This window comes from Pocillopora damicornis, chromosome 9 (assembly GCF_964200805.1).
Source record: "Pocillopora damicornis chromosome 9, jaPocDami1.2, whole genome shotgun sequence".
In the NCBI taxonomy this organism is placed as follows: domain Eukaryota; kingdom Metazoa; phylum Cnidaria; class Anthozoa; order Scleractinia; family Pocilloporidae; genus Pocillopora; species Pocillopora damicornis.
The window spans coordinates 21,672,444-21,698,898 of record NC_142678.1 but is presented as its reverse complement, the minus strand read 5'-3'; the positions used below and the strand labels follow the sequence as shown (position 1 = coordinate 21,698,898).

Here is a 26,455-nt window from a genome sequence, read left to right as displayed (position 1 = left end):
GTTTCGACCCTTTTTTTTTTTCAGCCAGCTGTAAGCTGAACGTCAGAGTACCAGTTTTACAATCTGCATTCATTTGTAGCAGAGTGGAGTTCTTGCTTCATGGCCGACATTCGCAACCTCCCTGAATCGGGGAACTTGATGTTTTTTTTTTTTTAACATCATCACCCCGGACCCGAACTGACCGTCGTTAACTATCGGGTTTCGTTTTAATATCTGAACGCTTGGACCCTACTAAATTGGTGATCAAAAGATATTTTTTGGAAGTAAAAACCCACAGATAAAAACTATTGGAAATGAAGTTTCAAAGAGAACTTGGAGGTACTCCATAGTTTCCCCGCTTAACTGAAAAATAAGCAAACTATGACCAGACCTGAGCTGAGCGTCATTTGGCGCGAAACAGCGCGAAATTGAAGACGAAAAATTAAATACTGGAAACAGCGTTGTCAATGGAAAGTCTGTAAGCAGACAATGTAACAATCATGGTTTGTCGCATCTTTTCGCAGTCCCGCATAATACTGAGGAGCCGTCAGACTGCTCCTCATAGCCATGAAGAAACTAGCAAGGCTGTGTAACGTCCTGAAAAACGCAAAACCACCTACTCCACTTCATCAAACTCAAGTCAGTTAACTAACTTTTACAGATTTTTCGGTGATTTTCAAGGAGCGCGCCTGGTGCCCAGGTTGCAAAAGCGCCATGATTTTTCTTGGCTGTGGTAGCTTGGTGATGACTGAAGAGGATAAATAATGGCGGAAGGTTTGATCGCAGATTGTCGTTTGTTATTGTCGCGGTTTGAGAGCCTAAACACTGTAAGATTTGAAAAATTTTGTGAAGTATGGAGAGAGATGAACTTCTCTTTAATACACTGGTAAGAATTTTCTCCAAGATGATGGTTTTTGATCTGACAATAGAAGCTGGTTCTCTTTTCTGCAAGCTGTCTTTAATATAAATTATTAGAATTAGGCCGTCCAGTTATGAGCTCAATCGATGTCTGTTTTCGTTTTTTCCAGCGGTGGAAGAGATGGCGACCGAAGAATACAGGTGTAATACATTGTCATACAAAGTGATTCTTATGATACGAAATTTCAGCGCAAAACTATGCAAATCAATTGCAACCTGGTTTATCATTTTTTTGTTTAATTCTGTTACAGCTTGTAGACTACTTGTTTCGTATCATCAGCACTTACCTTGAATCAACTCCAAGTAGCTTTCAGTGTCGTATTGGAGCTCTGTATGCTCTGTATGCCATCTATCATACACAGCTTTGCCAACCAAAAGTGAAGGTAATCTACTGTATGCAGTTTTCGTTGTCTGTGTTGTGTTTTTTGTAAGGAGATCATCCAGTCTGCAGGTTCTCTTGTTAGATTAATTGTAATATTCTTTTGTTACAGATTCGAATGACATTATCGATGATGAGGGACCTCAAGGAACTTCATAAACAAATCATTGAGCAAAAGGTGATACAGAATTGCTGTATTTCTGATACCAACTCTGATTATTCAAGATAATGACGTTATTGGTACCCTATCGACCCCAGTGGACTCCAGTTAAGAGGTCCAGGATTCAGACCTGGCCAGGTTGACATGTTTTGTTCTTGGGCAAACACTTTCCTCTCACATTGCCTCTCCACCCAAGAGTATAAATGAATACCAACGAATTGTCAGGGAAGCCTGATGACATTCAGGGAAGGGGGTAACCTTGTAATGGACTAGCATCCCTTTCAGGGGGGGGGGGGGGGGAGTAGTGATACTCTTAGTCACTTCATGCTCTAGTGAAATCAGGATAAACTTTGGCTGGGTGGGCCAATAGTCTTGAGTATAGACTTGACCTTTTTTTTTTTTTTACTTTTTTTGTACCCCTCTGAGTGTATAATATGAATAATCAGCATAACCTTGACTAAAAAAATGCATGAATACTGATATTACAAAGTATTTAGTAAATTTGCTTTCCCAGTTTAACTCTGGACTAGTGCTCCTCTCCTAAATAATACTGCACTTTGATGATTTATGCATACATTTCTTTAGGACGTCTCTTAAGGAAATTATACACAATGTGTTCAACAATGTAGTCTTCATGTGATATTACCAATGTTATTATACTCATTATTTTAATATTAGCATCAATCAATTTTTTTATTATTATTGTTTTTTCCTAGCATCATGATGCTGATTATATCTTGAGACTTCTGAACAATGGAAAGGCTTTCTTATTTGTTGCTATGCCAATTCCGGTAAAAAAATTGAATTTCATGCTTATTTAAACAAATTAAGTGAAGGCTGCTGGGAATTAACCCCTAAATGGCTTTTGATCCGCCATCATCTTCTCCCTATGTTTCACACAGGATAATAATTCTTTTAACAGTCCATTAGAAGTGACCAAGTGCTTTCTCTTTGCACCTGGGCAGCTGTTACATTGGAGATATTACCTGTGGCAGTGTAATACTTGCCCAGGTGTCATAGGACAGCAATTGACCTCTTCACTTAGTATATCAAGTGAGCTCGGCTGTATAACATGTTATAGCTGTTAGTGACAGCCCAGGTACCTAGTGGCAGAAGTAGGAGAGATGTAGTCAATCCTGTGTTCTGATTTGCTGTTCTTGATCCAGCTTGGGATTGTCACTTTGATCCCCAGAAAAAGTTATAACTATTCTTTCCTGTAGCCACTTGACAAACTTGTATAACCTCTGGGATTTTTCCTATTACCAGGATTTTACAGTTTTCCCAGAGGTTTTCATAGTAATTGAACTGCCAAAAGCATCTTAAAGATGAAGTAGGTGACTAGAGTGAAGGGGAAAAAATCAATACTGACGGTGACATTGACTTTAAGCCATTTCATGTATATTTTAGCTTTCCTATGGTTCCAGAGAAACTATTACTGGCCAAGATGAAGGTCAAAGTTCTACTTTGATTGATGAGGTGAATGAAACTGTGGAAGAAAGGTTTCAAGCAATGGAGGTAAACATTAAAATTGATTTTAACAAGATATTTCAAACTTACCATCTCTCTCATTTCTATCTACAAACATTGCACTATCAACATTGCTGATCCTAGCAGTATGCAGGACGTATGTCATTTGAACTTCAAAATAGACCTCACTCACCATGGAGTCTCTGTGGCTCAGTGGTAGAGCATCGGAGCGCGGAATCTGATGATCCAAGGTTCGATTCCTCATGAGGACAGAAAAAAAACATCTTTCTTTATGATATGTCAATCTTTGTAAAGCTGTTGATTGATCTTTACAACTTGTCCTGCTTTCCAGAGATTAAGACAAATTTTCTTTGTTTGCTTACAAGTGCTTTGTTTGTCACAGTATTTACAAGAAGCTCACAACAACTACAAAGAATTAAAGAACAAGTTACAAGAAACAAGGCTCATTAGTGGAGATAGGTCATTTAATGCAATATCTGAAGAAATGGTGACAGATGTTGCCAGGTTGGTTAAACTTTAACTAATCAATAAAGACAGTGTTTTGATGTACTGAGTTATCTGATGCCAAGTATACTGACAGAAGTAACTTTGAAAACTTTTCAACAAAAATCCTTTGTAAACTGCATGCAAAAACAGTGTGATATCACTGAATTAAACTGGAGGAGAGTATGTTAATCTTAACTTATGTCATACAGTGTATTAAGGAAAAGTTCTTTAGTTATTAATAACCTTTTTCTTTCTCCTACAGTTTGTAGCCTGAAGTTGTTTTGCAGTTCTCTTTAGATAAGCTAAAGTTTATTGTGAATTAATGAGAATTTTTTTCTCTCCCAAGTGAATTGCAAAAATTTGATGAGTGGAAGCGAATGAGATGTCAGAAGGTATGGATTTGAAAGTGTGTTATGTGTCATATTCTACAAGTTACATTTTCCTAGAACATTAATTTGGAGAACATAACAGAATGTAAATATGGGGCAAGAGTTATAATCTATATAAGGCCATTTCAAAATAATCTTAAAAGATTGCAGCTCAGAAGTTCATCTTAGACTTGTTAGAGCAAAGTGGAAGATTGGTAAGATTTTCTCAGAAGTCTGTTTCCATGGGTTCAAGGTGTAGTCTTTTGATGTCAGGGGTAACACTTCCTCCTAGGCCTTGTTGCCCCCCCAAGCTGCCTCACCTTGCCTTCAAGTATTAGACATGTTGTGTCCCCCCCCCCCTCAGTATAACAACACATTGTCAAAAAAAGCTTGCATTACCTAAATTTTCAAAATCAACCTTGACTATAGTAATTATAACTATATATTGTAAACTTAGATGTGAGTGACTAACAATTGAAGCAAGTTTTGATAAAAATTTATCTTTCATCTGGTCATTTGTTTCTCTTCAAAAAGCATGTGTTAGAGAAGAAAACTGGGACATCATTATCAGATGCAAATAGTGTTCAATCAGGAAACACCCAACCAACAACAACAATGACAAATGAGGAGGCCTGTCCTGGGACCTCAGCTGCCAGTCAGGTAAACAAGCAAGCTCATAAATTTATTATTTATCCTCAAACATTTTTACTGATTAGAACTGTTCAATTGTGAAATGAGAGGAGAATAAAAACCAGATACAAAGAGGGGTCATGTATCTTTAAAACCCTTTAACTCCCAAGATCTGACTGTTAATTCTCTCCTGGTACTGCTGCACAATTCCTTGTAAATTAATAATGAGAACTTGGTGTAAGATCAAGGGAAAATCTTCTTCCTGATAAGTTTTAGAATTCTCATGAACCATTTGCTAGAAAACATGTGGATATCATAAGGAGAGGTTACATGTTAGTCACTTCTGGGAGTCAAAGGGTAACTAGTAAAGATTGAAGACAAACTTGAAGAACCCGATATTGACAGAATACACTTTCAGAACCAGGATAGAGGATGAGGCAGAAATTGGAATTTTGAACAAAGCCAAACAAATTTTTTTATAATTTTGATAATTATTGAAATAATTAATAACAGTTAAAGTTCAGGTGGTGTAATTGTTTTTTAGAGCTGTTATGTTGACTAAACGTCACCTCATCACCTGTCTTGGCATGTGTGTTCTTTTATTACTTGACATTACTTAATATTAAGGATTTCTCTCTGCAGAAAAATATATCAAAGAGCTCAAGGATAAAAGACATAAAGAAGAGATCATTTTCCACAGCATCCAAGGTCAGTATACAATACTGTTGATTATAGTCAAATTTATTCAAGTTATATTTTTTCTGTGAAAAATGTCACTTTTGTTGGACTTATGAAAGGTAACCAGAGTTGAAATAAACTTTTCCAGTGGCACATCCACAGAGCAAGTGGGTAAAAAGGTTTAATTATTAACTGAACTCACAAAAAAATAACTCTTTTTTAAGGTAACAAGAAGTATGAGACACCTTCAGCCAACAGTTGAATCAACGCATGAAGGAAGCAAGCCAAAGAGAAAGCGTACCAAAAAATAGCTAAAATTTCCTAAAAATATAGAATTATTGTAAGTCTTTTATTTCAGAGAAAAAGACAATGTACAATAAATACAGGTAGTAAACTTTATTATAAGTTTTCTCTTTCTGAGATTAAAAAAATTGACAAAAATATTTAGCACCTCCTTATTTTGTAGAATTAAAGCTTAATGTTTTCCAAACTGTTTTTCTTCAAGTTTTTGACAAATACCTTTAAGAAAGTTGAGATTTTTCTTATAGAGACCATCAGAGTTGAATTGATTTCATTTCAAAAATGTTCCCTTTACAAAGCCTAACACATGTTTGTGTCTGAAGTTAAATTTTCATGAATCTCAAATGATGGCAACTTAAACTCTCACTGCTTATTGTTATCATTTCCTCCCTAATTTCTCAATATTACTGTAATGAAGAACAACTTGATCCCAATTTAAAGGCTCAGGCTAATTTTTTCAGGTTGCTGTAAGCCTTAAATTAACTGACATAATAATTACATATCTCTGGCCACAGTGCTATCAAAGTATATTCTTGAGCCTATTATTTCTGATTGCCACAAACCACTCTTTGCTTTGATAGATACCAGTGTCTTGTGGTGATCAGTAGTTATTGCATTAAGGTCAAGTCAGGTAAATCAAAGACTTTGGAACATTTGGACATTCAGAGAATTTCCCTATAAACAGAGTGAAACCTTTAACTACCAGGCTATATCACAGAAATGGAACAATAATAACTTTACAAATTTGCGCTAAACTTTTCAAGGTGGGCAAAGCCATGGATTGGCTCTACTAGGAAAATTATTCTCAGCAGTGATCATCATTATTATGTATTGAAAACATTTGATCATTTGCAAAGAACTGATCACAGCAGTTAGTTCATTCATTTGTTAGGTTCAGGTGGGGCACTTGGTGTCCGTCTCTCTATATAGTTATAAGGAGGTGGATAATATCTTGAACTCTCATGCTGTTGTGCTGCATATTCCAATGCAGCTTTGAACTGTGGAGGTTCACGCACCAATGGTGCCTGACGTGGCTGTTGGTGAATGAAATACTCATCCCCATATGTCATCACAGCCCCAGGTACAGGAACGTAGCCTAATTTTGCTGACTCAATAGATTCTCTGGAGTGGTATCTGTGGTAACGCAACCAGCAGCATACTAACATCAGAGTAGACAGCAGAAGTCCTGTCATAAGCCTGAAAATTAGAAGATTTTGCTCTTAATATTAAGACAAGCAAATATTTTTATAAACTATTTGGCTGAGAGCATGTCAAACCATCTGGAACACAGCACAAAGATTAAATTGAGAGTAAAAAGTTGAAAATATGTTAGCATTATTTTTAAAGGTGACTGAGTGTATTTTTCTTTTTTTCTTTTTTGGAATTTGGAATAAAGCACTGGGCCTATTTGTTGAGCAATTTTTCTTAGTTTTGAAATAATTAATTGATTTGTACTTCTTTACAACATCAGTTGCATTCCAAATCACTTGTAACCTTTCCAAATAACTTAAGCCTATGATTACTACAATTACAGTCCCTACCCCACCTACATAGAAATTTATCAAGTATCTTTAGCCCTACTCCCTGAATTAAGATTTATGGCCACTGATGGTTAAAGAAGGTAATGAAAATTGATTCAGTCCTGAAATGGGGCTGAAAACTTACCAAATATACCAGTAGCCAGTGAGATAGTCACAGCATATATCATCACCACAGCAATATTCATTATAATTACACCTACATGAAACAAATAAACTTAACTATTATTTACTATGATCAGCCTAGCTTGATATATTTCCATGTTGAATCAGTAATCATGTTGAACATGTCAAATCAAATTTGTCACCAAAAGTTAAAGAGAGAATACATCATGAATACAAAAAAGAAGGGATAAGTCGACAGAACCCATTACATGTTGGGATGTTAAACTTCCAAATTTCCTACTTCAGTCAAGGAGGTTCTAATAACTTCACCTATCCATCAAGTTGAACACAGGTTGAGTTTACTTTCAATGAAAATTACTCTTGGTTTCTTCAACATTGTCATAAACCAAACCAATTCCCTATTGTTCCTCACAGTGTGCCTCAATAATTCTGGCCCACCTTATGGAGGACAGTAGATCTGTTGACTACGTGTTACATAAGTTACAACTAGACATGTGTACAGTGCATTGCGATTGAGCGTTCAGTTGTTAAAAAGTAAAAGAGAAGTAAAAGTCACGATGGTCAGGCGTCAGATGGAAAGGTAAACATCACTGGGAAAAAAGTGGAACTTGTAAAGTATGAGCAAGACTTAAGGCTGAAGGGTTGGAAAAACGGTAAGTGTCGAAGTCGCGATTGAATTTAGTTTTAATTTGCATCTAATTGGCTGTGTGGGGGGTTTGTGTTTCTAAACTAATGATGGTGTAAAGCAGGGCAATCCTGGATTGATTTTGAAACACAATGAAAACTTACCAGTCACTTCTGCAGTAATAGGAACCATCCACCTGTATGGTCAAAGAAGGAGAGAACACGATGAGGAGATCAACAACTGAACTCACATTAAAACTGAGGTCAATCAATGTGTGATTTTCTGGGTTTCCTCTCTTAACTTAAAGAAATCATTTAATACTACGTGTTAATATTCAAATTTCTCAAATTTCTCGCTATTTCATACTAGACAGAGATAATATCGAAGTTTGAAAGATTAGGAGCGCATATTTTCAAAGCACGAAGATCCCTTAGGGCAACGACTTGCAACGGGAATTGTAGAGCCGCATAGGCACATTTGCCATAGGCACATTTGAAACTTTGTACGGTATCGTGCAATCTTAAATGTTATTCAACACATGATCGTCTTCAAAGCCATTATGATTTTAAAAAAATCCTATTGACTAGGTTCAAAACAACTTAGAAATGCTTTATTTTTAAACAAAACATAGCACAAGTCATGATAAAATTATTTAATTAATCTTCAGCTATCCTGCAAAACCGCAAAATTGAACGATTGTTTTCGCGGAAAGTTCGACTTAACTTGTGGTAAGCTAGGTCAAAACGCACTTTTTGCGTACTAGGTTTTTAATTTGAACCTAATAAATTAACATGGCGTCTGAGCGCCAACGAGACAAAACATGCTGAACATATACTTATAAGATAGATGCTTAGATTCGTTATTTTCAACAGAGATAACTTGAAGATGTTAAAAAATCCTTACCCAAGCTCCAGTGACCGAGAACAGCGTTACTGCCCAAATATAAGTTGATAAAACAGCCATATACATGTATCTGCGGCCATTCGCTTCACATCGTAAAACAAACGCAGAAAAACTTGAAAAAATAAATGTGCATAGTAATTATTTGGACACGTAGCGTCACGCTTCATGTATTAACACCCTCCGGGGAAATGGACTGTTCGTTTGATTACAGCGTATTTTTTTCTGTCATCATCAGTAACGTTTCCAGAAATTCAGCCCGAATCAACGAAATAAGTATTCTATTTTTCAATTTTAAAGCATTGCTTATAAACAATAAGTGGAAGATCTTTGGTTGAAGTGATAACGATCTTCTCCAATACCACAAAAAGTTAGCAGACCATGTAATTGTATTCTAAAAAATTAGTTTCTGAAGTAAGCCGGCACGGCTCAACTCCTTATCACTATATGCAATCTCTAATGTTAAAAGTAGAATTCCTACATGAATGCCGACAGTTTCCCCACCGGACCTGCAATAACACCACTATTTCTTTCTTGCTCTCTTTATTTATTTTTCACAAACGTTGGATTTATGGAGCAGTTAACCTGAAGCTCATCGGCGCCGCAATCAGGTGAGCTTTTTCATCCAGGGTGATCGTCTCATAAGCAAATTTGTTTTGATTTCGTCGGAATTTGTTTTCATTAATTTCAGTAGCTTTACCACATTACAGAGAAATATGCATGTTATTAGTAATTTTCACTGACAAGAATTTTGTTGAACAGGATCCGCCCCCATTTGTCCTTCCTTACACTCGCTTTCTGGAAAACATCATTTACGTAAAAGCCTCGCTGGCCCAAATCAACTCTGCGAGGTGTATTGAGAACGGGTGGGGTGAACTTGAATTCTAAGTTGAGGAATGTGTTACAACACTTTTTCCAAGATTGTACTTTTTCAGTTTATATGTCATCTTGCCAATTGTGGCTACACAGTGAAAAAAAAGAAAAAGGATTAATTAGGATTAAGTTGCGTTAACCCCGAGTTTTTACCTAAATTAAACAAGTTAAGTAGTTGCTTTTGATGGCTCAACAACTGCTTTGATAAAGATAGCATCGTCCTTGATAAACTCGCCAGACTCAAGCATTTCGTGTGGTACAAAACAAGGGTTACCAATGCCGAGGTTTTCTTTCATAGTAGGTCGATTAAACACAACTTTAATGTTAGGTAGTGATCGATTCGGGCTGAGCTGATGTGTACGATGCGCTTTCTGCTCGCCTTGATCGATGAGATAAAAAGTTATCTTTTGTTTAAAGGGCCACTCAAGTAACGCATCATAATCTCCCTTCATTATGATAATGTACAATGATAAATGCGTTGATTTGCCGCGATCACGGCCTTGGAGATAGGCTTTTAATCTCAGTTTGTATCCGTATTGGCATGAGTAAAATGGTGGGCTGAAGATAGCCAGGTCTTCAGGTGAAGCAACAGCCTGTTCGTACTTTTGTTTATAATTGCTGATTTTCCAGATGAAGACGCCGTTTGTACAAGTACTTCGGCTCTCATTTTCACGAATTTTAAGAAGAGCTAAGCTCAGATGCGTGTGAACCGCATTCTTAGAATGGTCTTCAAGAATGTCGCGTTTTCCCTGAAAGAACAGACAGATAAACAATAAGTTGATTAAGAAAGTCAAGTTAAAATGATAAACTAATAACTAAAACCAAATCAGATGATAAATAATAAAATTTTCACCGATTTATCAATAATTTCTATGCTGATGGTTGTAGAAGCCCCTTAAGGCACATTACCAAAAGCAGTAAGAAGAACGAAATTGTTCAATATCTGATCGGGCCAGGGGTAAAGCACTTAGCTCTTTGCGTAACGCACAGGAGGAGCTAAACTTGGGAAAATCGCGCAAAGAATTGGGTCGCAGAGTAGCGCTGATTTTGACCTGGGACATTTAGATTTCAAATTTAGTGCCGTAAACCGCTCGACCGCGCCCCTTCCCCTAGTAGGTTGTGATCACACTCTGGTCTTCACCTTCACCCATCGTCTTGATAGCCTCAGGAGCCCAAGTAATGGGCTCTTGGTAAGCCTGCAAGCAGGTAGTTATTATAAGTGCTTCGGTTCTAGTGTTTCTTCTCCCGCAGGAACTGAGTATGGAGCCTTGAGGAACGTGAGCCGACGATAGGTTTGAGTAAAGGCCTATTAACACGGTACGACTTTGTCGCATGCGACAAGCTTACGACAGGCCTACGACACGAATTGTATCGTGTAAATCAAAACTACCACTCGCTTACGACTGTCGTGCACGTCACGAAAAAATGTCGTAGGATTTTAAAACATGTTTTAAAACGCTGCGACAATCGTAGCCGAAATTGATAGGAAATAACGTATTTTGTGACAAATTTCTACTGAGTAGGGGAGGAAGGTGAAATTTTCTTGCGTCAAAATGGCAGAGGAAGTCGCCTCCGGAAAGTCGAAGACTGCTTCCAAAGCGAAAAATACGTTCTCAGATGAGGAAACAGAGAATATGATATCACTGTGGAGCGAGGAAGAGGTTCTTTTCCTTCTCTTGCAAATTATTGAAACAATGACCGCGGCCGAAACGAGTGGAATTGCACGCGATTTTGGCATGTCGTAGGTGAAAATGTCGTGCGCGTGTAAATTGTCCTAAGTCATGTCGTAGGCCTGTCGTAAGCTTGTCGCATGCGACAAAGTCGTACCGTGTAAATAGGCCTTAAGGTGTCTAAAACTGATTATTAGTGCCAGACCCTCTGGCAAACCTCTCCCCGACTCGTCTCCAATCTTCTCGCGGGCGAAGAAACGCGCTTCCTGCAGCTGCAGCACCAATAATGAGGGGTTACTCGCAGGCTAGCGCCAAGTACATAGAGTATAAGGCCAGATGTGTTAGTCTAGCTCAGGATTGATGGTTTTGTTTAAGTTTGCTTAGGAGAAATGTGCCTCTTCAAGTTGCATTCTACAATACTTCTCGACGTCTGCCGCACACGTTACTGAATGCAGCTAATTTACTATTACATAACACGTTACTGAATGTCAAAAAAAAAAACAAACAAACAAACAAAACCATACTACCAAAGAACACCAACCTTAAATACGCAACCAATGTCTTGATAAGGACATGGATGGATTGCCAGCGGACACTCAGTCAAATGAAAAGACATCTATAGGAGATAAAAGAGGCGACAAGTCAAACTTCAGATAATTCTTTTCCACGGCGATGGTTACTAAAGTCGCTGTTTCGTTCCACCCAGGAATTCAAGGACGCTGTCCCTTGAATAAACGCTAACCAAAAAACGACATAACTTATTTACCCCATGACATAAAAAGTGCTGATGATTTATGGAACTCCTCATTAGAGATAGAGCCTATGTTTCGATCTTCGCACGATTAATTAAACGTTGAAATACACCCTCTCCTCCCCCCTTCCTCCTTCCCTTCCCCCTCCCTCAAAGGACTGAGCCAAAACTCAACTTTCAGACCCAGCCCTCCCCCTTTCCCCTTCCTCAACGATTGTTATACAGGCTAAACATTAGTCGTTCGGACTTGTCGGGCCAATCCCAGCTTCGGATTGGGGAGACGAATTTGACATCCACACACAATTATCTGTACTTTTTTCTGCCCATAACCAGGTGAATAGCTTCGTGGTCTCCCTGACGAACAATTCTGAATTAGCATGTAGATTGAATACTCTGGAAAGAGATGTATAATTCCTTAAGGTCCTCCACAAAATTCCATATTTCAGAAACTAGATGGTCTCAAACTAATTATAAAAATTATTCCATTCGTTCATCTTGCCTTCCACAATATTTGCTGCAACTCACTTCCTCTCGAGGAATCTCTTTAGTTCCACACTTGTTGACGCACTCCAAAGGGATTCGCTTGCATACTTTCATGTGAATCTATTATTTTCCGGAAATAGAAAGTAAGAGAGAAAAATGACGTTTTCTAAACAACTTTTCTCTCTGTTTCTACTAGCTTGTTCCAGGCTCTGATTGCGTCCAAGAAGACGATGAAAAAGCAGGTGAAAGAAAAGCAAAGCCAGTGAGGGAAGGAGGATCTACTTTGTTTCTTCCTCAAATGCTCAGCTTATTTCCCACAACCCTTTTCGCAATCGTCTCTTCCCACTGAAAGCCTGCCACAGGTTGGTTTTAGAACTTTACATTAGCAATGCTCCGCAATCAGTTCGGGTCTCAAATGAAAAAAATTCCTCGATTCTTCGTTTTACATCGTGATCAAGCAACACAACATACTTTCTTAAGTGTGCCTGGGCTCAAAGTCACGCCCTAACAGTTTCGTGCTGTAAAACCCCTTTCCACCATTTATGAAACTATAATGAAAGAGCCACTGTCTAGCAAATGTCTTGCCAAGGAAGCGACCTCACCCAAGCTGTGAACCTCTCATATTCCAAAGTGAATTACATGACTCTTAAAATTGGACAAATCTGGCTCAAAACAGGAGCCAAAGCGACTACACAGGAGGAAGAAAATCAGTGAGTAGTTTTTGTAAAACCAGACAAGGAAATGATGCCAAGTGGCAAGCACATCTCCATCAGTAGAGCTCAGGCTATACTGTCTGCGCAAACCCTACTATTATTGATACAGGTTTCGAGTTCATGGCACGCGTAGAATGGCGCATGCGTGTGAACGTTTCAACAAAAAAGCGACAAGTCATACCTACCTTACTATCCTTGTAGGTATACATCTCTGAACAAAACTGGCACGACACCACCCTCCAACGGCACTTTGACACCAGATGATACTGAAGCGTTCGGCGAGGCATGAGTTCATTACATTCCACGTTTGTACAATGGACATCTTCGTACGCACAGTTTTTCATGTGCTCCTGCAAGAAAATATTCACGGAATTCTATTTATTCTAAATTCGGTCGGTTGGTCAGGCAGTGGATGGGTACGTTGGCCGGGCATTTGGTGAGTCAGTGGGTCAGTAGAGCTGATTGAAATCGTATGTAAATTGCAAATGACGCAAAGTTTGAAAACTTAGGCCTAGACTTCTCAGATACCAGCTGGACGCTGTTACCAACAGAGCAAAGCTTAATTAGTAGTTTGTCGTTGCTGCTGCTGCTGTTTCCTGTGCAGAAAGCTGATCGCAATAAGTGAAAAAACAAATCCTATTTCAAATTAGAATCATGAAACATAAATTGATCCGCACAATAAACAGATCTAAAATCAGTCATCAAAGGCCTTGGAGGAAGCAAGGTTTAAAAACAGTTTTGGTTTGTCTTTCCAGAAAATTACGACGGACATTTTGTTAATCTGACAACGAAATTTTCAGCTAAATTAAGGCTCCATCGTTCAAATTAAAAATTGTTCGGACAAGAAATTACAGTTATTTTAAAACTAACGTTTAAATAAAAAAAAAAAATCAGATATGTTTTGTCTGGGATTTAGAATTTGTTAACATGAATTAAAAAAAGGTAAAGTACTTGAAGGGGATCGGACTTACCAATATTTGCTCGTGGTGCAAATGAAGCATTGTTAAAGGAGCTTTTACAAGGACTGGCCAGTTACTCGAAAATACTATCAATCGACAGTCAACGAAAAAGAAGATTCAGCTGTCGGTAACAAAGAGTACTGAAGCACGAAAAGATGTTGGCATTACAAAACGACCTCGTGCTTTAAAGCCTGAGAAATATTCTTTGAGTGATGAAAGTGTTTACGGTGTCAGATCTCTCGGTACTGCTCAGAGACATATGTTGTGCGATAAATTGCGCAAATTTCAAATGATGACGATTAATGTGAGAATACTCGCAATAAACTGAAAAGCAGAGAGAAACACATGCCTTTTCATTTACTGATACTTAAAATAAAAACTCCACGCTGAAATCACGAGGCTCGATTTTAAACACGCGTCCGATATAAAATATTTACTGTGTGACGCCTTTCATGAAGCAGAACATATAAGGATAATTCGAAGACTACACCAAATGTGTTAATACTCTGACCAGATGGTCGTACCATTCATGAGCCGATATATCAAAACACCCAATCTAAACCACAATTTAAACAAAGGAAATCGTGTGGAGAAATTGCAATACCTGAGCTCGTTTTTGGAGTAGTTCTTGAGCTTATTTATTGTTGAGATGACTCGTATATGGAGAAGTATGAGAACTCTTTTGTTATAAATTCATTTTCTGTCGTGTTTGCTTTGCACTGAAAAATGATAATTAGTAAAAAGGACGACCGATTCTTGGAAGAGACATGTCAAATGAAAATTACACTTTCCAAAGAGTAAACAGTGTTTCCTTTAGATGTAATCTATTGCAGAGGTAAATTCGTAGTTGGGTGGGATATTCATATTGCCAAATTTTACCAGAAAGAGAGAAAGATAAATTTCATCCGATGTTACAGTCATCCTAGGATTAAAATAATAATTACATTTCTAAATGAAAACAATAAACCGCTCGCATTAAAATAGTACATCTTTAGAAATAATGTTTTCCGACGCCGGAAAACATCTCATAATAATTAAATCCCCGCCATCTAATCCTGCTCAAAGAAAGGCAATTTGTAGCATCGCTTTTTTTTATTTCTTTCGAACAGCAAGACGAAACAATTAAAAAAGAGGAAAGTTGACATCTGTAAAAGGAAGCACTCAAATGCTGAGACACGTGATCTGGAAACAGAGACATGCAGCTGGGTTGATGAGAGCTGGTTGAAGAACTGAAAATTTATATTCGCATGCGATTGTGTAACAAATAATCTATCGCCATACTTCAAAGTCTTCGTGGAAATACTTTCTCTCAAAGTCAACGATGCAAATGTAGCTTATGGGGAAATTAGGCTGTTCGATAGTGAGAAGGTTCAAATAGTCAATAACAACAATAAAACAAGACAAAAACAAAGCAAGCGAAGATATTTTAAATGTTCTCTAATCTTACCTCAACATAAATAAGATCTCCAGTCCAATCACATTTTCTTTTCCAATTAGCACATTTCACGCCGAGTGATAAAACGGCTCGCTTTGCTGCCTTATCGACAAAGATCTGACAAGAAAGAAAGAAAAAAAGGGTAAAATAGTCGTCGATGTCTCAGATGTGAGCTAAAATTATTTCATACAAGCAAATGTAATAGCCGGTGTTCTTTCTGTTTGCACAAGAGAAATGAATTATAGCAAGGGAATGGCCTTCCTTCAAACCACAAACAAGACTTTGACCCGCATTTTACAAAGACTTTATGACTCAGTATGTAACAAAAACACTTCTAGTACAATCAAGCGCTTGTCGCGTCCGTTTTTGTCAACGCTTTCGCTGTTGTCAATAGCAAATGGCATTGAAATGTTTTTGTACGACGAGTACACGGGGACACTTGCGATAATGGTTTCAAGAATTTAAAAGGATAATGAGACGCAAACAGCCTTTTGCCTTTTTAACATTGCAGCTATAAAACTCAAGTACTTATATACAACTCTCGTTAACTTTACTTAAATTTGGAACAACAAGTCGAAATATATGCATTGTCTATTCTGACTCTGAATTTTAATTTGCGGTTTGCATGTTTGACGGCTATGTCTGCGCGACAATGGTATCGACCACTAGTCATTACAAGGCGCTCGCCGAAAACGTCAAAGAGAAAATAAGCGATTAAACAACTACTTCTTGGGTAAATTCTTAACAAACGCAAATTTCGATATTTCATTTGAAAGGAAAAGATGTACATAATTATTATGAACGCAACCACAGCGATATTTACAACGAAACCACATGGTAACGAAGTAAGTGAACACAATATACAAATTTACGAAAATACAAAACTTATTTAAATTACCTTGGAAGATGAAATTGGTTTTCTATCCAGAGGGCATAAACATGGGCTTCCTTGCCTGCAGTTTTATCAATGGGGAAAAAATTATTCTGATACTCTAGGCCCTCGAATTCACTAGAACGCAACACACAAGGTTTTTACTTTTTTCGGACAACGACCAAACAAATGAAATTTTATCATCATAGACAGAAATTTCTATGCCATCGTTAGAAATTCAGGAAAAAGTAAAATCAGTATCCCTCGAACCGAAACGATTGAAAATAACTGATAATATCAAACTAGCCTCCAATCACTTTAAATATCATTTTCTTCAAGTTTCCTTCGTGCACCTATCAACCGCGGCAGAGGATTTTCTGAAAAACGGCAGCTCACCTTCGTTTTAACTCTTGTAGACATGATTGACAAAATCGATGGCCACAATCCTCGATTTGAACTGGATCGCGAAATGCTAGCTGACAAATAGGACATTCGTATTCTTCAGGAACCGGTATCAGAAATTCTGCTTCGTAACCTCCGGTTTCTCTATCGACCATGTCCGCCATGTTTAAAACACAGTTACATCTTATTTCCAAGCTGTAAAAGTTTCAATTTTCTTTTACCGTTTTTTTTTCCTCCCTGAATGCGGTACCGAGCAACAACACCGGACGCAAAATTTAGTCGGGCATAAAATTGATCCAGCGTTTAAATGAATGGCATAAATAATAATGAGCTCGCGTCTGACTGTTATTTTTTATTATAAAAATACATCTGCCTCGATACAGGCCTGGTTTGCCAAGAAACACAGAACGTCAACAATAAAATAACACGACATTTCTAGTCCATTATCAACACTGTCATGTTTATCTTGACATTATATCAGGTCATATTAAAGTAAATATTCAAATTGCTCGGAATTGAAATTGAAAATTGAAGATATTTTCGTCGCACGTAATATTTTGACGCACAAAAATACGAAAACAAAAAAAATCAGATTATATTGGACGTATTCTGGGAACTAAGACACGACATTCTGTTTCACAAGTGATTGGTGCCGAATAGAAGACTTTTCTCGAAAAAGCAAAAAGTTAATCAGCCTTGATCTGCAAACAAACTCCCTCTCCACTGAAATATATATAAAGATGGGCAGAGAATATAAATTCTTAGACACTTTCTCCAAGGCCACGGAAATGTTATGAAATTTTTTGAAGCCAAGATAAAAGGCATGCTATGTTCACCATGGAGACGGAATATCCACATAAATTTTTTTACCGTGTATAAATGATAATTAAATAAAAAACACAGACTTAAAAACAGATTAGTGCAACTACTATAATAAATATTGAGCGATCGGAACCTAACTCTTGGCAAGTGAGAAAGTTTTTCTCAGAAGAAATATATGCAACAGATTTCTTGCAAGCGCAGGGCGAAGCAGAAATCATAGTTTAATGACGATCGGAATCAGTGAACGGTAAAATGCTTCAGTACTGAGCGAGTACATGTGGAAAGAGAGACTGTAACCTATCACGGCGCGGTATCATTTCTTAGTCGATGTTTCCGAAAAATAACGCTAAAATGTTCAGTAACTGGCAGCTCTGGGGGCAGATAACAACCACTTGGTTTCCTTGGTAAATCTCTTGAAGTCCCAGGCTTTTCAGGAAATTTCTTGTCCTTGAGGGATTTTTCCATAATTCCGACAAAGGCTTTTCGCATGGGTCTAGGCTTTTCCATGGCGAGCATATGCAGCCCATCTGCGTGTAAAACTAAAACACAAAACAAACAGAATTGAAAGAAAGTTATTTTTTCAGTTGACTGATAACAACTATTTGGTTACATTCGACAGCTTTCAAGTGGTTTTCCAGTTGTTCAATTAATCAAAAAAACTATCTCCATGCACACCCCTTTTTCCGTACGCGGCTTCGTAGATTATAAAAACGGGTTTCCTTTTGGCAAAGCAATGTAAAATTATTTTAAGGTGGTTGTCTCTGTATAAAAATACATATTGTCAAAACTCATTTTCACATAAAAAAGATGCCTGAGACTGAAAGTCTGAAAACTGAAAGCTTCTGTTAAATACAAAAAAAAACTTTTGACTAGACAACGCTACACTGACTGAATCGATGGCGCCAGAGTATTAGAAGTTGTAAATTATCGAAAGCTTTGTAAACTGTATATCTGATTATTTTGGGTGAGGTCTTGGGATGAAAATCACGTACCAGTTCTTGTAGAGAGACTACTTCTGTAGCAAGAAGCTGGGAAACGCATTTTCCCTGCTCTTCTGTTACAACACCTAAGTGAGAGTTAAAATCAGTTTTACTTCAAAGTGCGTAAGGCAGTTTCAAACTGTTTTAAAAAAAAACATCTTCCTAAATTCTGTGGCCAGAAAGAAACTAGCAATAATTCAAAGGGCTACTGTTCTGTAGCCTATTTCAAAAGTTAGGACGATTTTTAACTCGGGCCCGCGCCTGTTAGAATGTAATCGCAAAGTTTTTTCTCCGTTGAATTTAACTTAAGCGCGGAGACCTTGGCAAACCTGAGTCAGTGGCCGCTAACCTTAATCAATTTAGCCCTTCACTTAATACTGCAACTGCTACACATTATGAGTGGCCGAAGCTGTTCTAAGACATACCTTTCACAAGCACTGTGAGAAGAGCTTCCAAAATTCCCAAATACTTTTGGCAATTTTCTGGTTGAAATACTACTTGTTCTTCATATCTCTCACCATCATCAGCCTCCTGAGAGGAAGTCAAGATAATATCAGCCCCTCTCAGAAATGAGGCTAGGATAAATGGACTGGACATCAAACATGGAGGGGGATTGGAAATCACAAAGGACAAATCAACCAGTTGGATGTTACCTTCCTCCTCTGTCTGCAAAGAAATGCATAAGACAAAATTCAGTTCAAAAAAGTTTGTCCACAACTTAAGCTGCCTTGTTCTCTCCACATTAAATAACCCAAACACCTTTTTGCATGAGTTATTTACCTCATAAATTATGTATTCACCACAAAAAGATAAAGTATTAAGCCAGCATAATAAGCCAGCATATTGACTGTCACAAAAAAACAACGTCACTGACAGCTGATTTGACCAATCCATTTCAAGAACTAAATCCATTCACAAGAGAAGGGAACTTTTTAAATGACTTTGTTGATGATGACCCAAGCCCAGGCTTTAATTTTGAGACATTGCTGACTGTTGTTAGCTTCTCCACGACTAGTGCACATTACCTCATTGTTAAAAGTTTAAGAGCCTTCTCAATAAACACTGAAAGTCAGTGAGACCCAATCTTACCCAACTATCCCCGCACCTGTTCTACAAGCTATACTACACACAATATTATAATAAATGATTACCTGAAATTTCTTCATGGTTTCAAGCAAAAACTCCAGTGCCACCTGTCTATCATCTATCGCAGGAAAACTAAACAGCTTTCTCAGTGCAGGCTGCCAGAAATGTTTGGTTCTCATGCCTTGTACTTGGGATGTCAACCAGTTAACAAACTCAAAATCAAGTTCTAAAGTATCACATGTAAGTGTATGAGTTTTTTAGTAATATGTTCCCTGTTTCAATAATGTAAAGTTTTCCAGAATAATCTCACAGTATGACTGTAAAATGTAAACAGAAAGTAGCACTACAAACCAACTGATTCATTAAAACCAGTGACTTTAAAAGTAAATTAAATGATTACCAAATGCTGTTGCTGGTTTTTATGCTCAGTATTCAGTACCAGGTGTTCACTGGCTATAAAGTTTTCTGTATTGCAGTTTATGATATCCCGCAAGGTCCTAAGAATGTTATAATCTACCTGCACTGTGTCCAGTGCAGCAAATCTTAAGCTCGCATACAGGTCTTTAGAAGTTCTGCCAGATCTGACAGCAGTCAGTCAACATCCTATAAGGATGGACAGTTGAAAACAATCATCAGTGAGGCAAAAGACCTAATTGTAGATGGTGAAACAAGATACTGTGTATATCATACAGGAAAGATCAGCTCAGTGAAACATCACATCTTGTAACAGCATACAAACTAAGGTAGATGTATCTTCAATTAATTGGAACACATATCCCAGCTAATTGATCATATTAGCCAGGAGGAAAGAGCTAAGGGGGCACTTTTTCACTGTTCATAGATTATGTTGCTCACTATTTGCAGCTTTTCCAAATTGTATCAAACACAAACAGATAAACAGCTCAGTCTCATGGGTAATTGTGTAGACACAATTTAGGGCTGTAGAATGCCTGCATGAGAAACTGATTTACATTTGGCTGCCCTTCACCTTTGAGAATGTAAGCAATGAACGAGTTTACCTTGAGCAAAAAACGTTTTTCCTTCCCAATCTGTCCTAAAACAGTTTGTTGAGGTAAGTTTGACATCATACATGGGTATACCAAGTATCCCACCACAGGTCAGTGCGATGCGGCAGACACTTAATGCTCTTGGACCTCTCACATCCTGAGAAATACAACATCTATCCAAAGACTTGGTGCAAAGTCTGATTTGGTTTTCTAGTAATGATTTATCATTACCAAGCCACCAATTTGATCTGTATTCTACAGCTGGATAGTAATGGAGTCTTTCAGAGTCACATACCTACAAACAAAGTGAAAAATTCTGTTAATTTGGGTTACACACTGATTACATAATGGTAGGGTAGGCAACCATACATTTACAAATTTTACATCAGTCTAATTTTTTGTTTGTATGTTGTTTAAAATGTGTTAGTAGTCTCTTAACATTTAATAATAACAAAGAACCAAAAAATATCTTGCCTTTTACGAAATCTTGAACAGAGACCTCCAAACAAAAGCATATTTAGAAAGAGTTGCTTTGTTTTGTTTGTCCAAGGGGAAAATTTTCCTATAATGAGGGTGTTCTTAATAAATGCATGTACAAAATGATTAAAAAAACACAAAGGGTGCATCCAGAAGGCTGTAATTGTGAAGAACAACTCCCTTGAAAAACTTTTTGGCCGACAATTTTAAGTACACTTGTTGGCCCATAGGTATCCGAGTATATTGTCACTTGGTAATTACAACCTGTCAGCCGACCAGGTTTTTCAAGGAGCTGTTCTTCACAATTACCATGAAGATTCCAAACTTCATATCCTTTCATTTTCACTAAAGATTTCATTTCAGGTTACATTCTTCACCCTGCTGAACCGATTGCAATCATCCTCTCCTATAAAAAAACCCTGGGGAACCAGTTTAATTTAACACCCACCATTTGGCTCGGGCACATGTAGGTCCACTCAAGTTTGCTCGTGGTTTGAATCCCTGACTATTATTAAGGGCAACACTGTATGTAACAACACCACAGGATTGGATATTTTTTATTATTTATCTTAAGGTTAGGAGAGTATACAGAGCTCCCTAGGAAAGACCACCAACATACGGAGCTAATAATTCGGAAGATATCATATGAGAAAATATTAGCTGGAAAATCACTGTAAGTCAATGGCTATCCCCACCTTACAAATTACGTATATGTGTGTTTTCCCCGCAAGCTGCGAACACTCTTGATCAATTCTCGACTTGTTCACTCTTGCAGTAAGCTTAACAGGGTCCACGTACTCAATCTGCGTTGTCCCTATGTAAGACGGCCAAACGGTCGACGTAAGAACAAAAGATCCGAGGGAAGATTTACAAGTTTATTACACAGCAAATGAATGCAACGGTACAATAAAAAACGGGAACGAGTGACACTAAACAATAAATAAGAAAACAAAGTTCTAATGAGCCAAATGATGTAGCAGGATTAAAATGACTTAGGAAAAAGTACTTAACAGTAAAAGATATCCTACAGACAGAAATAATTCAGTAAAGAAAGGAAACAAACAAAGTACTTGTAAACAGGAAATTGTGTGACAGAAACTACCGAAAATAGTGATTGCTAAACCAGACATGAATTCAACAGAGACTACAAGCTAGGCTAAATATCACAACTTGAGCTAATACAGTAATAAACAGTGAAAGGAGAAAATGAAATTACTAGTGTAATGAAAACACAGGAATCATAGCAGCAATGAATTGGAAGCAGGTAAGCAAAATATTACAGCTGCTAAAACGAAAACAATTGTAGTTCACATAGCAGAGAACTTACATGCTGTGCGACAAAGGTCAGCGTAAACAAATAAGATACAGTATAAGATAGAAAGAGTACGTGGCTAAACTAAGCGGATTCTAACCCGAAAATCACTACAAAAATACAAATGGAAACAACTATATGCTAAGCTTAGGGCTCAAACAACCATAAACAAACATAAAATACTGAAACATACCAAAAGCTAGTACAGCTTAAAATCCGCTTTAAAGACACTCTCAGGAAGGCAACAAATCAACTGAACTCACCGAGCAAACAGTTGTAACTTATAGTCAAATACAGGAAAAGGTAAAAATAACTTAAAACCAAATTTGGGCTAGGAGCGATTAATTAAACAGGAATTACATAGGGGAAATCGGCAATTAAAGGAATAATACAATTAACACATTACTAACAAAATTAACACATTCCTAACAAATCGCTAACATTCCTAACAAATCGCTAAAATTCCATAAAATAGAATAACCAGAACAAACATGTTTTAAGTAGGAAATAAGCCTAAGTGACTCTGTCACACCTAAATCGATCCAGCCAAAAATCTTTCCCTCTGGACGGCCAACAAAGTCATCAATAAAAAGTTCACTCACACGGCGCGAAAATGGTTGCTTTAGCGCAGTTAAATATCTGTTTACTTCTTTCTTTGAGCTACTATGCATATGAGGCTTCAAAACATGCAATAAGTCACTCGTCTCTTCCGCCAAGATTCCCCCATTCTTACGTAAACTTCCAACGTATTCGAAAGTATCACAACCATTTTTGACGAACACTGACAAAAGTTCGAAAATCTCTTTCTTTGCTGTCCACGGAACCGCATAGAACTCTCCATACCCCGGAAATAGGTGCGAGACAATGTTCCCCAAAGCGTTTCTTTCGTAAAGTTCCCTCGACTTATCGTTCATACCTTCACCTCGCAGGTAAAATTTGCCTTTATTTACTTGGTGCTCATCGTCTGCCATGTTGTTACCAGGTTTATCACGGGATTGCGTGACAGGTGATGTGACATTATTGATTCCTTGAAGAGGGAAGACGAAAGGGTAAGGGGAAGTGGGGCTTGAAAGAAAGCTGAATAAAATTTCTTGAAACTCAGCACTTTGTTTTTTATGTATCAAAATCAAAAACCAACTCAAGGAAAGACACACTGTTTCACAGAAATAACTTGAATTCTTTTTTTATTTCAACTATTTACATGATTAAATTAACATCCAAAATTCCATATACAATTAATTCAATTCATGTAGGTGCCGCTTTCCGCAAGGTCAGATACCCGCTGACAATATCCATAGGCAAACTACGAATTGAACCAAATTCCATGGAGTTGTTGTATTGTATTCCAGTTCTCGGGTCTTTGTATTTAGCCTGAAAAGGACAAGAATTTGATTTTTTATCCTTGACAAAAATCTTAAATGCCTTGCAGCCTAACATTTTTGTAGCTCTGATCTTTACAGACTGGTCACAATCTCCACACATAATGTACACACTAGGACATCCCAAAAAATTGAACACCTTAGGTGAGGAATTCAGAATGTGAAAAGTACAACTCTGTACAACTACCTGCAAAACTGTTTAAGTTGAAATAATTGTTTCTTCTCCTTGTTAATGCTCTAGTGCTTAAAGAGGATAGTTAACAAAAACTAGTTCCCTGCACAAAAAATGACAATCCAGAAGAAAAAAACTAAAACAGATCACAACGCAAGGTCAGAGGCTGGATTAGCTAAATTAAACCTACATTTCATAAATGACATAAAACATAAACAGAACACACAATCAGACTCTGTCAGTGTAAAACTACATTGTGTTTCTCTACCAAAAAACAATTTTACACTGATTCCTTTTCACTCAAGTCAATAAAATCTGAAACTTCATCATCTCTTGCATCTGACTTGTTCAGATGCAATGACAAGGAGTCAATGAACTATCAAGACTATTTACAAATAAATACTTAAAAATGGGAATGTCATTCAAATACCACTTACTGGTAAGCCAGAGAGGTCAGCATATTTTTTGGCTGGTTTGAATGAAGGTGGGGCATCTATGCTGCTGTCTGGAGATACAAAATGAGATTACTACTGAAAAACCAAGTCATGCCTAACATTCTATCCAGCTTAACCCTTGGTGTACCTTAAGGCTCAAGAGATACCATTTACTAACTGAGTTTGAGGTCTGCACTGTAACTTATGGACCAAGCTTTTTCTGCTCAGACTTTGAGCCCTCTAGCACACTGTGTGAGGGACCATAAATCCAGGTAAAAAAAACTGAGAATCTGTAACTTCCTTTTTTCATTATTATTATAATTACTATTATTTTGTGATACACTTAAATTACTGACAATACTATATGGACATCCCTTACAAGGAAAAAAAAAAACAAGAGGATACAACTACATGGCTTTTCACTTTAATCTATTGTAGGCTGTTTCAATATAAAATGCCAGAGGAAAGAGGCTCAAGAGACGATTTGTGAGACATTTGAAAATGAGGTTACAAAGGAAGAGAAAACACTGAACTGGGGACTCAATCTCCTATTCAACAAATTTGGATCAAATATCTCGCAACTAAAAATAGAGATGGATTTTTTTTGGTTTTTGAAAGCATTAGGTCTCAAACCAATTATGAAGGATAAGTTCTGATAAGGTCTGTATCCTGCAAAGTGTTTGTCATTTATCAACCATTACTTAAACTTTTGCCAAATGATACAAAATCAAAACAGGTGAGTTAGGTTCTCTAATTCAGCTTCCCAAAAGGTGCACATGTACTTATTTTTAATACCTATTTTCCTTAGAAGGTCATTTGTTGCTGGTCCTAAGGTAAAATAGTTTGGACTGAAAAGATCTGTAACGTACGGTATGGACCAAGAAAATAAGGTTAGTAAAATATTTATTGTATCTTTGAGTTCAAATAGAGGAGGAGGAAAGATTTCAATTAAAAAAATTAAAAAATTTGTGGGCCAAATTGTGAAATACGGCTGGCTAAGTTGACCAATCATGGCGCATAAACTGACTGAGAGATAAAATAAATGATAACCATAAGCTGGGCTACTTACATGTTGGATCATCTTGTTTCCATGGCAGTCCCCTTTCTAACGTCATTATTTGTTTTAAATTTTTCCATATCCTTTTCTTGCCTGCATTGACACCAGAGTGCTGAAGTATGAACAAAATTTATCATATGTTTTAATCATATACATCTTTGAGAAGACACAAACTACCTCTTATTTTTACTACAAAAAAATTTATAGTATAGTAACCAAACTTACTTCGAAATTAGAATCTTTGAACACAAAGTGGCCGTTTGGCTGAGTACTGGCCTCGCTGACAGCACTATATGATGAAGGACTACTTGATGTTGAATCGAACTCGTCAGCTACACAGGGCTAAAACAAAAGAAAACATCAGAAAAACTGAATTTAAATGTTTTACAAATAGATTAACTTACAGTTAAAGGTCTTTTTCGCTTGCTTGGAGGAGCGGCAGCCACGGCAGGGCTCGATGGACGCTTTGGTTTTTTACTTCTGCTCGAAGGCCTACTTGACGCCATCTTGGATAGCATGAGAACGAGACGAAAGTTGGTACTTTGTTAGAATGAAAACGAGGTCAATTTGAAGTTTCAAAATGGCTCCCGGTTAAAAATGTTGTTGACAGTAGAGACGGTTGTCACTGAGCGATTTTTCAAGAAATGTAATCATGTAGGTCCCTGACTTTTACTTTAATGAGTGGACGGGATCTTAGGAAGTTTGTGAACTTCCACAGAACTGCCATCGGGGCCGCAGGTAGGGATCAAATAACAAAATTGTTAAATGATTTCCAAAGATCAGCAGCAGCTTTTAAATGAAATTATTTCACTCTGCATATTTACATTGTTTTTTATGATTTCATTGTTTGGAGGATATTTTAAGTCTTTTGTAATGTATACTTTGATTTGATTACATTTATTTGTGTGAAGTTCACTGTTTTATTATTGTTTTGTATACAATCATGAGCCCCCGATAAATATTTTTATTTACTTACCTACTTAAGCTTACTAACTGA

The 26,455-nt window shown here is 37.3% G+C and overlaps 6 protein-coding genes across 10 annotated transcripts in view; 2 read left to right on the top strand and 4 right to left on the bottom strand.

The window, feature by feature from the left end:
- Positions 1–706: 706 nt before the first annotated feature.
- On the top strand, positions 707–5,576 carry LOC113673025 (snRNA-activating protein complex subunit 1). Its single transcript, XM_027189373.2, has 11 exons — positions 707–865; positions 1,008–1,038; positions 1,149–1,280; positions 1,389–1,454; positions 2,153–2,227; positions 2,844–2,951; positions 3,307–3,428; positions 3,757–3,802; positions 4,313–4,438; positions 5,051–5,116; positions 5,311–5,576. Exons 1-11 carry the CDS (start codon positions 744–746, stop codon positions 5,395–5,397), a joined length of 981 nt encoding a protein of 326 aa, XP_027045174.2. The 5' UTR covers positions 707–743; the 3' UTR covers positions 5,398–5,576.
- LOC113673026 (uncharacterized) lies at positions 5,417–10,118 on the bottom strand. Its single transcript, XM_027189374.2, has 4 exons — positions 8,579–10,118; positions 7,840–7,871; positions 7,052–7,123; positions 5,417–6,583 (listed from the first exon to the last, which is right to left on the bottom strand). The coding sequence occupies exons 1-4, from the start codon at positions 8,642–8,644 to the stop codon at positions 6,268–6,270; spliced, it is 486 nt and encodes a 161-aa protein (XP_027045175.2). The 5' UTR covers positions 8,645–10,118; the 3' UTR covers positions 5,417–6,267.
- LOC113673024 (TNF receptor-associated factor 4) lies at positions 9,102–17,086 on the bottom strand. Of its 2 annotated transcripts, XM_027189371.2 has the most exons (7): positions 16,727–17,086; positions 16,358–16,412; positions 15,472–15,576; positions 13,251–13,415; positions 12,395–12,472; positions 11,660–11,734; positions 9,102–10,197 (listed from the first exon to the last, which is right to left on the bottom strand). In XM_027189371.2, exons 1-7 carry the CDS (start codon positions 16,894–16,896, stop codon positions 9,616–9,618), a joined length of 1,230 nt encoding a protein of 409 aa, XP_027045172.2. In that variant the 5' UTR covers positions 16,897–17,086; the 3' UTR covers positions 9,102–9,615. The 2 variants fall into 2 exon arrangements, with proteins under 2 accessions (XP_027045172.2, XP_027045173.2); XM_027189372.2 differs by lacking the exon at positions 16,358–16,412 and having other exon boundaries at positions 16,727–17,064.
- Positions 17,072–23,597, bottom strand: LOC113673023 (uncharacterized). Of its 2 annotated transcripts, XM_089182577.1 has the most exons (7): positions 22,949–23,597; positions 21,800–21,918; positions 20,640–20,922; positions 19,686–19,846; positions 18,960–19,200; positions 18,547–18,620; positions 17,072–18,093 (listed from the first exon to the last, which is right to left on the bottom strand). In XM_089182577.1, the coding sequence occupies exons 1-7, from the start codon at positions 23,385–23,387 to the stop codon at positions 17,875–17,877; spliced, it is 1,536 nt and encodes a 511-aa protein (XP_089038703.1). In that variant the 5' UTR covers positions 23,388–23,597; the 3' UTR covers positions 17,072–17,874. The 2 variants fall into 2 exon arrangements, with proteins under 2 accessions (XP_089038703.1, XP_089038702.1); XM_089182576.1 differs by lacking the exon at positions 18,547–18,620 and having other exon boundaries at positions 22,949–23,539.
- On the bottom strand, positions 23,573–25,994 carry LOC113673028 (INO80 complex subunit C). Of its 2 annotated transcripts, XM_089182588.1 has the most exons (6): positions 25,863–25,977; positions 25,684–25,800; positions 25,471–25,570; positions 25,197–25,259; positions 24,405–24,472; positions 23,573–23,787 (listed from the first exon to the last, which is right to left on the bottom strand). In XM_089182588.1, exons 1-6 carry the CDS (start codon positions 25,974–25,976, stop codon positions 23,662–23,664), a joined length of 588 nt encoding a protein of 195 aa, XP_089038714.1. In that variant the 5' UTR covers position 25,977; the 3' UTR covers positions 23,573–23,661. The 2 variants fall into 2 exon arrangements, with proteins under 2 accessions (XP_089038714.1, XP_027045177.2); XM_027189376.2 differs by lacking the exon at positions 25,197–25,259 and having other exon boundaries at positions 25,863–25,994.
- Positions 25,995–26,050: 56 nt separating this feature from the next.
- LOC149040648 (coiled-coil domain-containing protein 148-like) overlaps positions 26,051–26,455 on the top strand; it is a 69,693-nt gene continuing 69,288 nt past the window's right edge. For both annotated transcript variants that reach the window (XM_089182568.1, XM_089182567.1), the window contains exon 1: positions 26,051–26,196. In XM_089182568.1, the coding sequence (XP_089038694.1) occupies positions 26,136–26,196 (61 nt within the window). In that variant the 5' untranslated portion in view covers positions 26,051–26,135. The remainder of the gene's footprint in view (positions 26,197–26,455) is intronic.

Excerpts from the sequence above, each read along its gene's own strand:
- LOC113673028 (XM_089182588.1), bottom strand. The coding sequence starts at position 25,976 with ATGCTATCCAAGATGGCGTCAAGTAGGCCTTCGAGCAGAAGTAAAAAA. Across the intron at positions 25,801-25,862 it reads AGCGAAAAAGACCTTTAACT|CCCTGTGTAGCTGACGAGTT; the intron begins GTAAGTTAATCT and ends CTTTTGTTTTAG. Across the intron at positions 23,788-24,404 it reads CTGACCTCTCTGGCTTACCA|GCTAAATACAAAGACCCGAG; the intron begins GTAAGTGGTATT and ends TGTCCTTTTCAG.
- LOC113673023 (XM_089182577.1), bottom strand. The coding sequence starts at position 23,387 with ATGGCAGACGATGAGCACCAAGTAAATAAAGGCAAATTTTACCTGCGA. Across the intron at positions 21,919-22,948 it reads TTTTGGCTGGATCGATTTAG|GGACAACGCAGATTGAGTAC; the intron begins GTGTGACAGAGT and ends CGTCTTACATAG. Across the intron at positions 18,094-18,546 it reads TAGTCTCTCTACAAGAACTG|TTTTACACGCAGATGGGCTG; the intron begins GTACGTGATTTT and ends TTTGTGTTTTAG.
- LOC113673026 (XM_027189374.2), bottom strand. The coding sequence starts at position 8,644 with ATGTATATGGCTGTTTTATCAACTTATATTTGGGCAGTAACGCTGTTC. Across the intron at positions 7,872-8,578 it reads TCTCGGTCACTGGAGCTTGG|GTGGATGGTTCCTATTACTG; the intron begins GTAAGGATTTTT and ends TTGACCATACAG. Across the intron at positions 6,584-7,051 it reads ACTGGCTACTGGTATATTTG|GCTTATGACAGGACTTCTGC; the intron begins GTAAGTTTTCAG and ends TCTAATTTTCAG.
- LOC113673024 (XM_027189371.2), bottom strand. The coding sequence starts at position 16,896 with ATGGCGGACATGGTCGATAGAGAAACCGGAGGTTACGAAGCAGAATTT. Across the intron at positions 13,416-15,471 it reads GAGATCTTATTTATGTTGAG|GAGCACATGAAAAACTGTGC; the intron begins GTAAGATTAGAG and ends ATTTTCTTGCAG. Across the intron at positions 11,735-12,394 it reads AAGAGATTCCTCGAGAGGAA|ATGTCTTTTCATTTGACTGA; the intron begins GTGAGTTGCAGC and ends TATCTCCTATAG.
- LOC113673025 (XM_027189373.2), top strand. The coding sequence starts at position 744 with ATGGCGGAAGGTTTGATCGCAGATTGTCGTTTGTTATTGTCGCGGTTT. Across the intron at positions 1,455-2,152 it reads AACAAATCATTGAGCAAAAG|CATCATGATGCTGATTATAT; the intron begins GTGATACAGAAT and ends GTTTTTTCCTAG. Across the intron at positions 4,439-5,050 it reads GGACCTCAGCTGCCAGTCAG|AAAAATATATCAAAGAGCTC; the intron begins GTAAACAAGCAA and ends TTCTCTCTGCAG.